Source organism: Heliangelus exortis, chromosome 11 (assembly GCF_036169615.1).
Source record: "Heliangelus exortis chromosome 11, bHelExo1.hap1, whole genome shotgun sequence".
Lineage (NCBI taxonomy): Eukaryota > Metazoa > Chordata > Aves > Apodiformes > Trochilidae > Heliangelus > Heliangelus exortis.
The window spans coordinates 20,723,269-20,737,977 of NC_092432.1; the positions used below are offsets into that span (position 1 = coordinate 20,723,269).

Below are 14,709 nucleotides of genomic sequence, written 5' to 3' on the forward strand. Positions count from 1 at the left end.
CTTTTTCTCCTCGTTCATATATATGGATGCTTTGGGTTTGGCTTCCTGGGTTCTGATTGCATCTGGAAAGCTTTTAAATATGTATTAAATAATTAATACATGTTTTAAAATATGAACTTCCTCTTCCTTGCATTTGTGTGTGTGTGCATGTGTCTTTTTCTTGCACCACACTGCAGCCAGATCCTTTGTAACTGAAAGCTAAACCTAAGAACATCATTCACTGCAGCAGCAAAATACTTTCCCCTAGAGTAGGATACAATGATGATGACATAATTCTGTGGTTTCCAGATCCCAAACCAGCTGTTACTGGTATATGCCTTCAAATTCCCTGTTTCTGCATCCATATGAGAGGCACGAAACCCTGTGACTGGATTCAGTAAATGATTCATTATTCTGAATGCATAATTCAGGGACATAACTTACACATGGCTTTAGCCACAGAGTGGGGAAAAGTAATTTAGGCAGTTTCTTGCTGTAATAAAACAGAAAACAGATATAATCTGCAAAGACCCAGCAGGTATTTTCCATAGGATCTGCTCATTGATTTTGGACTGAGAAAACTGTTCAAAGTTGCCAGTTTCTTAAAACTGTTTCTTCTCTCTGACAGACATTCATACTAATTCTTTTTTCTGTTATGAATAACCACAGGTGGGCATCAGCCTCCTAACCCAAACTGCACCAAGAAACATGGTACCCATTCGAGTGTTACTGGGTATATTATGTTGTCACTTTTAAGTGAATAAGGGTGGCAATAAAACTGCTGCTGTGCTTATGGATGCTGAAAAAGGCTAAGATTCTTCCTTGCTTGGTGTTCTTGAATATTTGAGAATATTAGCTCAATAAACAAAGGTCAGCTTTAAAGTAATTTCTTAACAGCAAGTCTAAAAAAAGAACACCACAGAAGCAACTTGAGACTGAGGAGAAAGCTTTTTCTACCCCAGCAAACTGCTTTGAGGGAGTACAAAATCCACCTCTGCATAAATCCCTCCTCTGCAAGGCAGCATCTGGAGACATCAGTTGATGGTCTCACTTTAAACCCAGACTAAATCAGACCTTGGAAACTGTAACCCTGATCCGTGCCCTCTGTCCTGTGTCATCAGGGCAATTTGTTTCCAAGGTTACACTATTTATCTACGCAAAGCCAACGTGAACAACTGCCCTGAATTTTAGCAGGGAAAACACATCCCTAGGGTAATTCCATTATCTGAGTGGTCTTGCATCAGGGATTAATTGAGCAAACTTATTAAGTTTTGGCACGACACTAGCAGGGAGGGCAGTATCTGCTCAAGCCATATTATCTTCATTTGTAGGATGACACTGAAGCCACTCTGCTTGTAATCAACCATTTTTTTTTTTTTAAAGTGCATCTTTCTTTAAATTTACAGGTAGCCAGAGAAGTAAAGAGCTGAACTGCAGTGTAAGTTGCCCAATATCCCAAAATTCATGGGCTTATCACTGAAAATAAAGGCATGGTGTTGCTCAGAGATACAATGAATTCTTTTTGCAATCGTGCATTGAATGTGAATCTTGATCCACTGGATTGTTTCTGGTCAAATAACTGATAATCAAACTGTACACTTACAGCTGCATCCATCATGTATCTGCAACAGCCCTCATCAAGCAAGTCAGAAGTCATGAAAGATCATTATACCAGTTCTATCTCTGTGACAGTCTGACTTATTAAGCTGAGTAACTGCCTTGATGTAAATAAAAAAATTTTGGGTAACCCAGGCTAGAAATAAGCCCTTCTTCTGCAATCATGCTTGTTTAACTAGAAAGCCTATCAACTGCTAATATAAAAAAGTTTGTAAAAGCCAGAAGAGGTGTGTGAAAACAAAAAAAAAAAACCAAAACACCCCCCCAGGCTGTTCCAAAATCCCTCTTGAGGATTATAACAATTTTACTTGTAGAGCTACAGACTCCAAAATGGACCTGGGAAAGAGTGCTTCAAAAACTACTCTTGTGCCAAGATGGAACACTTCCCATAGATGGAAGGAGTTTTACTTGGTACAAGACCATGGCATTAGGTCCTGTCTACTTAGCTACTCAGAGATGACAGATTAAAGCTGCTGAAATGCTGGTTGGTTTTTTTTTTTTTTTTTAAATGCAGGCACCTGATCCTTCTCAATATAGCTGAGCAAAACACTGACCTTCCCCCCGTACATAAAGCCATTTAAATCAAGTCATTTCATAGGTGTGAAAGTGGAATGATTCTCTAAGTACATGTCTGATAAACAGCCTTTCTTTCTTTAGATAGAAATATTCAAGCAGTACACAGTTCAACACTGCTATAATGAATTAGCAATCAATCAGAAACACAGCTTCAACATTTTGATTGAAGAAGTCAATAACAGGACTCATAAGAACAAGGAAGATGAGAATATAATGGTTTTTGTTGGTAGAGTAAGAACACATCATTAATATCAATGTTGTGTAAAGTATGTGTTCTCACCCAGATAGGAAACTCCTTCTTCTGGTGTGATTGTTCCATATTTAACCATCATCTTCACAAAATCAATCAAGGTTTTCATGATAGTTATCAAGGTTTCCTTCTCTTTTGCCTCTGTCTCTGTGTGAGGGAATAAAGCAAAACTAGTCAAAGACTTCAGGCAATTCAGAAAAACTCCATTCTGCAAACTCTGCACAAACTTCATGTATAAAAAATTACCTAAAAAGAAAATGCTGTGCTGGATTAGCAAAGAGAACTCCTATATATATTTTCCTTTAACCATTTCCTGCAAAGTACACCTGAATATACTTTAAAACTTCAGGGCTTGGTTTCTTCTCTATAGCTGCTTGTCCTGAAGGTCTATCTTATGAAAAGCAAATGGTATTAATTCCATCTTACTGATAAGAACTCTAACCACACTAACATGAAGTGACTTTGATAAAGTTCAAATTGCTGGTCAGATATAGGCAGAGTTTTCTACAGTCTCTGCCTTTTTTATTATTATTATTTGTTTGTGAACTACTTAGTACCCCAGTCTGACTCTATGCAAAGAAGATAGCTCAGAGATCCTATTCCCTACAGGATCCATAGGTTAATTGAAAAAAACACAGTACCTCAAATGAGATTGTTACTATGCACAAGATCATGAGTCAACGTAGTATTACGTGGTTGGAAGGATCATGATTCCAGAGTAGGATGAGAATAATTACTTCTCATTACAAAAATCCATCTTCCTTGCCCATACATACGTCTGACTATCTTTGCAGTCACTTCTTTTTTTAATCTTTCTTTTTCCACTAAGTTTGTCTGTTGAACAATATTACTGCTCTCTCTGCACTAGCAGCCTGACACTACCCCATCACCCCACGGTCTCAAGTTGTGCCAGGGGAGGTTTAGGTTGGACATTAGAAAGAATTTCTTTCTGGAGAGGGTGATCAGCCATTGGAATGGGCTGCCCAGGGAAGGGGTGGATTCTCCATCCCTGGAGATATTTCCAAAGAGCCTGGATGTGGCACTCAGTGCCATGGGCTGGGAACCACGGGGGGAGTGGATCAAGGGTTGGACTTGATGAGCTCTGAGGTCCCTTCCAACCCAGCACATTCTAGGATTCTGTGATTCTATGATAAAGCAGGAGACAAGGCAAAGATGTGCAGCCAGTGGGACCTGATTCTATCTGCTTGATAACCTCTTAAACTCAACCTGCCCTTCTGCTTTGTGAGTAGAAAAAGAACTAGCATCCAAAAGCACATGGGAAAATGAAAAGAACAAGAAAAAGAACGTGAAGTTTGTACATTGGACATGAGCAAAACATGCCCTCAGGTTTTTCATTCTAGCTCTCAGGTGTTAATGGGGAGAGTTTGAGACAATCTCAAGGCTCCTGCAGGACAAGGAATCTACAGAATAAATTGTGCTGGAGAGAGCAGCAGTTACAGTGGCTGCAGAGAGTGAGTGGGTGTGTGGCAGTGTGCTGACACAGGGGCTGTGGCAAGGTGCCAGCTTTGCCTGCAGTAACTGGAAGGCAGTGGTGCCCAGCACAGGAACAGGAGGAGACCTGAGGAGCTTTCACTGCAATCAACAGCAAAACTGTGGTTTGTGAAAAGGCTGGGGGACTCAGACTCATTAATCCCCCATCACCCTGAGGATTCTGCTGTGGCTTACTTGTGCCTCTGCTGGCTTGGAAGACGTGGATGTTACTGGAAAGATCTCTGGAGAAAACAATTTGCCAGGTTTTTTTTCATTATGGCTTTATGGGAATGAAAAGAATTCAGGACTCCTGGAATCACACAGCACAAGATGGGAAGGGCTGGCTAGGTCACACAGTTTGCAGTTCTGAGTGCTGCTCCTCCCAATGTTTTGCAATACTCACTGATCAAATTAGTTTCTGCTATGTAGTTCTGAAAGTAATTTTTAAACGTGTGGTTTCTTGTAATTAGGGAAGCTGGGGAGAAGGACAAGGAAGGGAAAGGGAGGCAAAGGAGTAGGAGAACACAGAGAAAATCCTAATTTTCTATTTTTCCTGACTACTTCTGTAAATAAATGATGAGCTCACCTGAGTTAAGACTTTTTAATAGTGCATAAAAGTTGGGAAAATATTGAAGGTCTTCAAAATTGTCTTCAGAAGGCAGCTCATTTCTTCTTTCCAAGATATTAGATGATGACCATGTGCTATCCAGTGTATCATCAATTTCTCCATTAATGAGACTATCCTGATCAGCTTTGCTTGGTGTCTCCACAAAAGAAAAAAAAAAACAAACCAAAAAAATCTATAAGCACATTTCTTCTGGTGATAGAGTTAACAGAGCAATGTCAATATTTTCCTGATTATGAGGTGAAGATAATACTGTTTTCTCCAAGTTATTTCAATTTGGCATCTGGCTCTTGGTCATGGTCTTAAGCTCTGCCAGGGGAGGTTTAGGTTAGATATTAAGAGAAAATTCTTTACAGAGAGGGTGCTCAGCCATTGGAATGGGCTGCCCAGGGAAGGGGTGGATTCTCCATCCCTGGAGATATTTCCAAAGAGCCTGGATGTGGCACTCAGTGCCATGGGCTGGGAACCATGGGGGGAGTGGAGCAAGGGTTGGACTTGATGAGCTCTGAGGTCCCTTCCAACCTGGCTGATTCTGTGATTCTGTGAACTTTAAAGCTTGAAGAAACTCACAGCTTGCTTTTCTGCCTGATAGGATTTCTTTAAGAAAGAACACTTTTAGCTTACAGATTGACCTAATAATTTTCTAAAATAAAGCAATGTGTTAGTCTACTAGTACCATTTGACAAGTGAGTCAAAATGATTAGCTAGGAAATTACCATTTTTTCCTGTTGCTTTCCTTTTGTATCACTGTCTGCTCTGCTTGGAGGGTAATCAAAATCTTCAGACTCCTTCTCACGATCCTTTGCTTCGTTTGCAATGAGCTGTTGTAAAACTTCTGCCACTTCATCTTCCAGAGTGTAGGCCTGACTCTCTGTGATCTGTTAAAATAGTTGTGAAGAGCAGTTACAGAATATTGTGTTTTTCCTAGATTACACATTGATATGAAACCTAAGCTTTCTAAATTGCTTCAAATGTGTTTGAAGCTTCAAGAGTGAGCACAGCCTAATGAGATGTGTGTGTGAACATATAGACATATATAGTACCTATACTTATAAAAATGCATGTATACAGACATACATCAAATGTACATACACACATAAATACCACAGACACACACATATAGCCTCCAACAGGAAAACAACCCCCTACAGGGGTAAACATAAAGGAGTCCAGCTTGCAAGATGGAACTGTGTGAGATACCTGTATGTGTCCATACGTGTGGGAGAGTCTGATCTCACTGACTGGAACAACGTGTGTGTGTGTTCTGCAACATAACCTAAGTACAGCTGAGTAACTACAACAGAATGCAGCAACACAGAAAGGGGAAAAGCAAACAGCTTCCTATGGCACCACCAAAATGTTTTCTCTTTGCTTCCCTTCTGCAAGAACTCGGCCACGCAGCTGTCCCACAGCTCCCTCTGTCACCAGTGGGACTCAGCATGCAATGGCTGACTGCAAAATCTACTGCAGAAAACATAAGGTGAGTGTTGTGAAATGTAAGGATCCCAAAAGGGCCCAATGAGGATCATAAGAGAAATTAAAGGGAAAATGACAGCAGGCATGGGAGGAGCACAAGCAGTGAATAGTTTGCCCACATCAAAAACATTCTGCAGTTTGGGCTGTTTTGTTGCACAGCCATAAAAGGAACACTAATGTTATTTTAGAATTAAACCAATGTGCCCAAAAGAGTGGAGAAGCTTGCCCAGAGCCTGAATTCCCTTCATTTCCACTCATGTCAGCACTATCAGCTGAACACAGTGTTCATCCAAATTGTTTTTTTAAACAAGCATTAAACCAATGCACAAAAGAGCTAAATGAAGTATTAACAAGATACTTACTAGTCCCAAATTCAGAAGTTTTGAAACAATCTTGTCAAACACTCCTCTATCATTTTCCTCATAAATTCTTGCAGCAATTTTCTGAACAATGTCTTCAGCAGTCAGAGGAGTGCCATCTAATTGATGGAGGCCATCTGGATCATCTGAAAGGATTATAGTTTAACTATGTTCTGCCTGCCCAAACTCATTCCAGACATCTTGTAAAAAAAATAGCTTCCCACATCTTTTTCTCCTCATAACAAAGCTGCATGTTTTAGACAGCTTAGGAATATACTTTGATACATACTTCGGAACCTATTACTTCTATCACAGTGGAAAATCCTTCATTTTCCACACCTGAAAAATGTATTTCTGACTGGCTCTTTTCTAAAAGCAGAGATGAGTGTCAGAATCATACTCTCCTGTTTGCAGAAAAATTTTTAAGGATGAGAGAACACTACTCATACATCTGCTGATATGCATCTTCCTGGTACCTGCCTTCATTCTGTGGCCATTTAGATCAAAACATGACAAACATCATACTATTTTCTCTTAAAGATTTCAGCAAATGAAGTTTCACTTATGTAATCATTACTTATGCCAAATAATAGCATTATGACCAATGGGAAAGTGAATATAATGAGTAAGCTTTGGTCTGTGATCAGCACACCCTCAGAAGACTCACTTAAACTACAGGTTAATTAACTGCTCCTGGAGTAAAGGCAAGTATTCCTTGGCTTTCAGTAACTTCTTTTAGCTTTGTGATGAGGAGAATTATCTAACATTGCACATAATATTTGGAACAAATATATATATCTAAGTTCTATATAAAAGTGCTTCTTCCTTTCAAACTAGAATAAATGTATTTTCATTTTAAAATACGTCCCATTTTCTTTCCATCAAAGCTAAATTGCTAAAAAGCATAGTGCAAATCACAAAGTTGAATTTAGCTACAGAGAGGAAGACTGTGAAAATCAGCATCAAATCTTTTGTATTGTGTTCAAAACCTACCTGGAATACAGCAAGCTTCCACAACTGAAAATAATTGAAATTGCACTCCAGTAACAAATAGGACTCACGTTTAGTGGCAAGTACAGCATTTATGATTGCAAACAGTTTGCAAAGAAGCCTGACCTAAGAGGCACTGATTTCAAGCATTGATTTACAGCATTTGATTGTAGAATACCTTGGAATTTATAATCCAGCCCACTTTTAGTGGAGTCATACTCATCCACAAGCCTGCGGTTCTTGGTGGAGTCTCCATCATCACTGGGCAGCTGCTGCTCATACAAAGAGCTTCTGGTTGACTCTCTCTGCTTCTCATTCCTCTCTCTTTCTGCTACTGATTTTAGCAGGTTCAGGTCATCAGCAAAGGAATAATTCCTGAATTCTGGCTTGTTTTCTGGAAAATGTACCAAGGCACAACATAACATAAAATTCTATAGCTCTTTGAGTACCAGAATGAATATCTCTATAAAGGCAGAAAAGATGTTTTACCTGTGGGAGCTGCTTTTCTCTTGTCTGCCTCAGCTTCAGCAATCTGATACACAAAAAGAAAGCAAAGAAAAAAACAAAACAGCAAATGCACTAAATAAATAATATTTGCACTAAAATAATAATAATTTCATTATAAATAAATGCACTAAAACGTGGGATCTCCCTGTTAATCAATATCAGCAGAAGCCTTAATGCCTGATCTTCACTCTTAGTCAGAAGTTTGCCTTAATAAGTAGAACATGACTAAGTGCTTGGCACTTTCTGTCAGTTCCATGGGCTGCATCCTCTGATCAGGAGCAGATATTAAGGCAAGCTGCAACAGACTTTCCATTTTAAGATAAATGCCTGTTACATTTTCCTTCTTCACTGCAAGCTCCAGCTACGTTCATGTTGGATGTCAATACAAAAGGGTAACACACCTACTTTTGGACAGTAGAACTCTATATGCCAGTTCTTAGATTATTAAAGTTGTACCCAACTGTATAAACATTTACTTTACTGACAAATCTATCTCATTTGTTAGTTCATTAGGATGTTCTTGCACCTGAAGGCTCAAAATATAGGAATACCAAAACAAAAGAAACCCACACCCCCCCAAAATAAAAGAAAAAAAGAAAATAACCAAAAAAACATAGTAAATAGTTTTTTTTTTTCACTTACCTGTTCCTCCAAAGGTCTTTCAACACTTAATTGTCTGTTGTGTATAGCTTTATCTAGAATAAGCAAATACACATATAAACTTAGTTACATGATGCATGTGACTACAAAAAGACAGCCCATTTTTTCTTGATTTATAGTTTTCTCCCATAAAACATGGTGCCTTACATACGATGTCCACTGCTAATTGCTGTGCTAAAAAAATTTTTTTTTAAATTGCCGTGTTTCAAGGAGAATGAGAATACAATAAAAAAGTCAAACACTTAAACAAAACATGATTGCCTGGGGAGTTTCTACAAAATATGGAAAAAAATAGAGATACAGACTCAGTTACCTTTTTCTGATGAGAAAGCTCACAAACAAATTGGGCAGGAAAATGCTGCAAGAGAGTGACTAAAATAGCAATAATCGGATTGGCCCAACAAACAGATTAAAAATCTCTTACAGCCAAAATATCAGGGGAGACAGGGAGCAAGAGACTTGTGCAGAAACCGCTTAGAATAGATGAGAAGCTCGCTTGAAAAAGACTGAAAAATTCCAGAGCTCTTGCTGCTACCAGCACCTATCTCTTCACTTAAATATTAGATTGCAACTTCAGCGATCCAGCATCTCGCACCAGGAACACCGTTTCCGGAGGATTTAATTGCTTTTAGCCAAGCGGAAGAAAAGTTTGGGGTTTTACCCTCTATACCCGATGAAACTTTTCCCATCTGGGTGAAAACGGCGCCAATCTGTTCCCGAACTCGCCTACCTTTGCCCGCGGGTTTCGGGAAGCCCTGCACCCGGCTTGCCAGCAGCGACAGCACCTGCACCACGACTGCCAGCTGGAGAAACATCCTGCTCCTGCTCCTGCTCCTGCTCCTGCTCCTGCTCCTGCTCCTGCTCCTGCCGGTGCCGGTGCCGGTGCCGGTGCCGCCCGGTTCCCGTGGGGGGGGGGGGAGCGGAGCGCTGGGTCGGAGCCGCTGCCCGGAGGCTCCGGGGGCCCGGCGGGCGCTGTCCGAGGCCGCGGTGCTGAACCGCAGAGCGGAGGCGCCGCTGGGCAGAGCCGCTACAGCCCCGATCCCCGATCCCGCAGAAATGGTCGAACCCTTCCCCGCCTCCAGCCCCGGGCAGGGGGAGGAGACGGGGGAGGGCCGCGGGAGGCAGAGCATGCGCGCCCCGCTCCGCTCCCGCGGCCCCGAGAGGCGCGGTCGCTTCCCTCCTGGTCCCGGGGGAGCGGGGACGCTGCTGGAGGGCGGAGAGGGCGCGGAGGGGAGCGCGGGGGGGTGGGAGTGAGAGTGGGCGTGGGGCGGCCCCCACTCCCCCCGATGCGGGGCAGGGCACCGCAGCACAACTGCAAGGAGAGCTCTGGGAATAAGCTGCGGGAAAATCCCAGCTGCTGCGCCGGGAAGGCTTTGGGTCGGATTTAGGTCGGAGGGGCTGGAGGTTGCGCAGGCTGCTGGAGCCATGGAAGTGATTTCGGTCCTGTAGGGGAGGCCTCTGAATCATTCCCGTCCCTTTAAACCCTTTCTACGGGGCCGAATCGCACAGCGAAGGCGCAGGCATCAACGATTCCTTTCACTACAAAGAGACGACGTCAAAAGTTTAATTAGAGCACATCTTCCCCTTTAAAATTTCGAGTTGAAAAGCGGTAGCACGAATGGCAGGAAGCACGCGATCTAATTCTGAACATTTTTCACTGATGTAGCCCTTGCAGACACAGAACGGCACCAACAAATCCCTAGGGGCCGGGGGAAGACATTTTCACCGTTTCATGGCAGAACAAAGGACTGCAGCGGTAGCTTTTCCCAGACCTACGGGATATGCCTCAAAACTGGGAGATAAGTCACAGTTGGTTTTCTTCAGAAAAGACCTCATGGTTTTGCAGTCACAAACGCATATGTGCAGGGGTCAGCTGAAAATGCTTCAACATTAGAAACCTTATTACTTGCCATCTGCTAAGAAAATGGCTAAAAACTCTCTTTGAAGAGATGAAGAGGATTGCTGCTTTTATAGCTGAAAAGCAGAATACAGCGAAGCTGTCCAACCTCTTATCAGTGTATTAGAGTATAAACAGGGAAGAGCACAAAAAGCAGGATAATAATAATTAATTGAACCACAAATGCTAAAAAGTTCCATTTTTTTTTCCCAGTTAGCAACCACTGTATTTAATGCCAAGCCTCTCCATATAATTCAGATGATACAGTGATGAAATCTGATACTTCAGTTTACATCAGACTCAATTCCACAAAGTAATCTGCCCGACATCCACAGATCCAGAACAATGAAAACAACTTTTAAAAATACTCTGATAACCCCCAAATCCTTACATATAGTTGGGCTGCTATTCTTGGAGCTGTATCAGAGTTAGGAATTGCAGGATAATTTGGATAAAAACCTTTTGAGCACAGTTGTATGTGTATGTAGTTGTATGTATAGCCCTATTTACACATTTTCTGGTAACCTATAAGGAAAATTATTACACTAACCAGAACCTTCCCTCACTTTAGAAGCACAGAAAATAAAGCAGATTCCAGAAGGAAGTGCAGAGTAACATCTTCCCTGTCATCTTTGGCATATATGCACACACTGACAGGAATCCTAAAACTGCAGAATATTGCAGGTATAAAGAAAATTAAAATATAATTTGCTACTTCAATGTGGCTTGATTTTCTACCCCCTGTTTTGTGTTAATTCAACAGTCCATTGCCTGTTTGATGTTTTCAGTGTTCAAAAAGTGTGTGCTTTTTCTCAATTTACTCTTCCTGATATTTACATCTGTATCACTTGACTATTTCCTGCAATGTGTTGTAAACATGAATCCATTTACAGGAATCTCCACAGTTGGTCATTCAGACAGAAGGCACCATGCAATACAAAAGCAGTAAATGCATTTTAAGCATGGCCAAATCAAGATAGCTGTAAATCAGTGGGATCAGAAAGCAAACTCCAATTGGTGATGATAATGCAAAGAAGTTGCTGGTTTAAAATACACCCATTTATGTGATATGTTTACCTATGGCTTTCTGAGTATGATAACATGTCTAATTGTGTTCTCATGTGTTTATTTTACATTCTGTTTATACAATAAATGTTTCTATTCATGTGAAAACTTTCTGTGCTATTTCCCAGTTCCATAAGGTTTATTATTTCCTTAGTGCCAAGTGACCTCCTGCTTTGCCAGGCCTCTCAAACACTAAGTGGTGCAGAAGAGCTCTGTAGAAGCTGGGGCTTAAAGTGGGGAGAGAAAAGAATTCAGACCCCACCATCATCAAAAGAGAGCATGACTGCAGTAGCCACTCCAGTCCTTGAAATTGCAGGTGGAGAGAATATGCCAGGAAAGACAGCCCTAAACTTCAGGCACAATTTCCCTGTTCTTGAGGACTTTGCAGAGAAGCAACAGAGTCACAGACACCTGCTGTTACGGCGAGCCTTCTCTCGGGGACACGGCTCTTCTCCAGAGGTCTCTTGCCATCCCTCTCCTCAGGCATCTTCATCTCCTGTCTTCTGACTGCTTCTGGGAGCATGCCTTTTATTTTTCCCTTCAGCCCCGCCCATTTCCGGCTGGGGCAGGCCCTAATTATTGGGCACAGCTGGGCCTAAGCTCCCAGTTCATTATCGGCGACACCTGAGGACTTGTGGTTTTCTCTACACCTGCTGTACCTGGCAAGCACTGAGCACACCTGAAGCTTTGCACATTTGGCTCAGTACTCCTTGCTGGTGCACTGGTAAACTTGTATGCTATAATCTCTGCTAATTACAACAAAATATGTTTAATCATCATAGGAAAAGCACTGGGTGAAAGTCCTGCCTTTGTTTCTCACTGTGCCTCTGTTTTCAGTTGGCATAATTTACATCATCACTGCTACACACTCCTCTTCCCAGAGTAGAGAAAAGGCAGTGAAGAGCATAAGCTCTTCTATTTTGGGTTCTATATTGGCTCATCCACAATCAACCCATTTTCTATTTTGGAGCTATTTATTTCCATGATGATTCATAAGCCAGAAAGAATATCACTTGTCTATCAGATGCCAAGGAGAACTTGGAGGAATGTAAAGCAGAATGTTTGTTATTGTGGTTTGTTATTGGGTTGATATGGAGAGAAATGACTGAAATGCAGCCTTTGAGTGCTATGCTTACATTTGTTTCATAACTATCCTGCAGGATTTTTCATGTAGATGATGAAAACAGAAGGCAGGTGAAAGCAGAAAACCCCACAAAAAATGCAACAACCCACCTTGCCAAGTTTATGCCTATATGGTAGAGATTAATTATTTTTTTTGTGGATTTGATTTTTTTATTTTATATCGTTTTGGACTAAACTATATACTAAATATTTCAATGCCTAAAAAGAAAGACAATGTTGGAGTAAAGTTACTGGTAATCTTTCTGCAAGGCATTAGATGTATCCATAGTCATCTGACAATAAGTCAGATATTTGGCACATATGTGTGCACTCTGAACAGTCCCCTGGGTTTCCATGCAGTCATCAACAGTATGAGAAATTCATCACACACAAGGGTTTGTATCCTGCAAGTACAATTTCACATACAGCATTTATTTGTACACCTTTTAAGGCAAACAGTAGGACTTTTTAGAGTAGACTCTAAAATCAATTACAATAAAAATAAAAAGTCAAAGCTACTGAGATTTGAGCATTTGCCCAAGTTCTACCAGCAGGTTTTCCTATGCTTATTGAACTTAAATTTCTGGTCTGCAAAGCTTACAAGCTTTTCTACCTTCTACAACACAACAGGATGTCTTTACATGAGCAATTCTTAACCAAGTGATTTCATAAAATGAGTTTTAAAAAATACCAGTCCAAATCTTTCTGCTTAGCTTCAAGGAAATGCCAGCTTTGGATATTTTTAAAACTACTGACCTCAGTTTGTTCTTATTTGGCTTCGTTCCTGATAATAAATCAATTTGTTGCTTTTCATTTATAGCATGGGTTTCTGAACAGATGCATCTTGGAGATGGAGGGATGTGTTTTCCTTGGAAACATATAGCTCAGAAGGCATTACTTCAATTTCTTCCCCACGCTTTCTAAAAAAAAATAAATAAATTTTAAAAAAACACCTTTTAACTGAAATACAAACCAGACTATGTCAAGAAATTTTCTTTCAGAAAAATATGTGTAACTGGAAAAGGCATATGTGGGTTTCAAAAATGGAATTAAGCATCCAAAGCTACATAGATACAGTATTATTTTAGTCTGCTGCCTTTGGAGAGATGATTGACTCATATATTTAACTGGCTCTATTCATTTTCCTTTTTCACAGGAAAAACAGTGAGATAAAAACAATTCTGTGACAAAATATAGTAAAGCCTATCTGTATGTAGCATGCTGCAGTTGGCTGAAGATTTAATTACAAAACTGGGGAAAGGCATATCCTAGCAGATCAGGTACACGTGGCTGAGTTAGATGTGCTTTTTCTTCTGTGGCATGAGATTCTGGGCACAGAGTGGTTGGAGAGCAGCCAGGCAGAGAGGGAGCTGGGAGTCTGGATTGCCAGGAAGCTGAAGAGGAGCCAGCAGTGTGCCCAGGTGGCCAAGAAGGCCAATGGCATCCTGGGCTGGCTGAGGAACAGCGTGGCCAGCAGGTCCAGGGAAGGGATTCTGCCCCTGTGCTCAGCCCTGGGGAGGCCACAGCTTGAGTCCTGGGTCCAGTTCTGGGCCCCTCAGCTCAGGAAGGAGATTGAGGTGCTGGAGCAGGTCCAGAGAAGAGCAAGGAGGCTGGGAAGGGATCCAGCACAAGTCCTGTGAGGAAGGGCTGAGGGAGCTGGGGGTGTTGAGGCTGGAGAAGAGGAGGCTCAGGGGAGACCTCATCACTCTCTCCAACTCCCTGAAAGGAGGTTGGAGCCAGGGGGGGGTTGGGCTCTTTTCCCAGGCAACTCTCAGCAAGACAAGAGGGCACAAGAGGTCTCAAGTTGTGCCAGGGGAGGTTTAGGTTGGACATTAGAAAGAATTTCTTTCTGGAGAGGGTGCTCAGCCATTGGAATGGGCTGCCCAGGGAAGGGGTGGATTCTCCATCCCTGGAGATATTTCAAAAGAGCCTGGATGTGGCACTCAGTGCCATGGGCTGGGAACCACGGGGGGAGTGGAGCAAGGGTTGGACTTGATGATCTCTGAGGTCCCTTCCAACCCAGCCCATTCTGTGATTCTAGGATTCTATGATTATCTATGGGAGCTGTCTGACATTCTTCTTTCACGTGTTCATT

The 14,709-nt window shown here is 41.6% G+C and overlaps 1 protein-coding gene across 1 annotated transcript in view; it reads right to left on the reverse strand.

The window, feature by feature from the left end:
- Positions 1-14,709, reverse strand: part of SCG3 (secretogranin III) — a 33,566-nt gene that overhangs the window by 18,205 nt on the left and 652 nt on the right. Inside the window, exons 2-11 of the mRNA XM_071755201.1 lie at positions 13,371-13,534; positions 9,381-10,069; positions 9,261-9,344; positions 8,513-8,565; positions 7,853-7,895; positions 7,542-7,757; positions 6,377-6,519; positions 5,255-5,416; positions 4,500-4,677; positions 2,453-2,569 (exon numbers count right to left, since the gene is read on the reverse strand). Of these exons, the coding sequence (XP_071611302.1) occupies positions 2,453-2,569; positions 4,500-4,677; positions 5,255-5,416; positions 6,377-6,519; positions 7,542-7,757; positions 7,853-7,895; positions 8,513-8,565; positions 9,261-9,344; positions 9,381-9,957 (1,573 nt within the window). The 5' untranslated portion in view covers positions 9,958-10,069; positions 13,371-13,534. The remainder of the gene's footprint in view (positions 1-2,452; positions 2,570-4,499; positions 4,678-5,254; positions 5,417-6,376; positions 6,520-7,541; positions 7,758-7,852; positions 7,896-8,512; positions 8,566-9,260; positions 9,345-9,380; positions 10,070-13,370; positions 13,535-14,709) is intronic.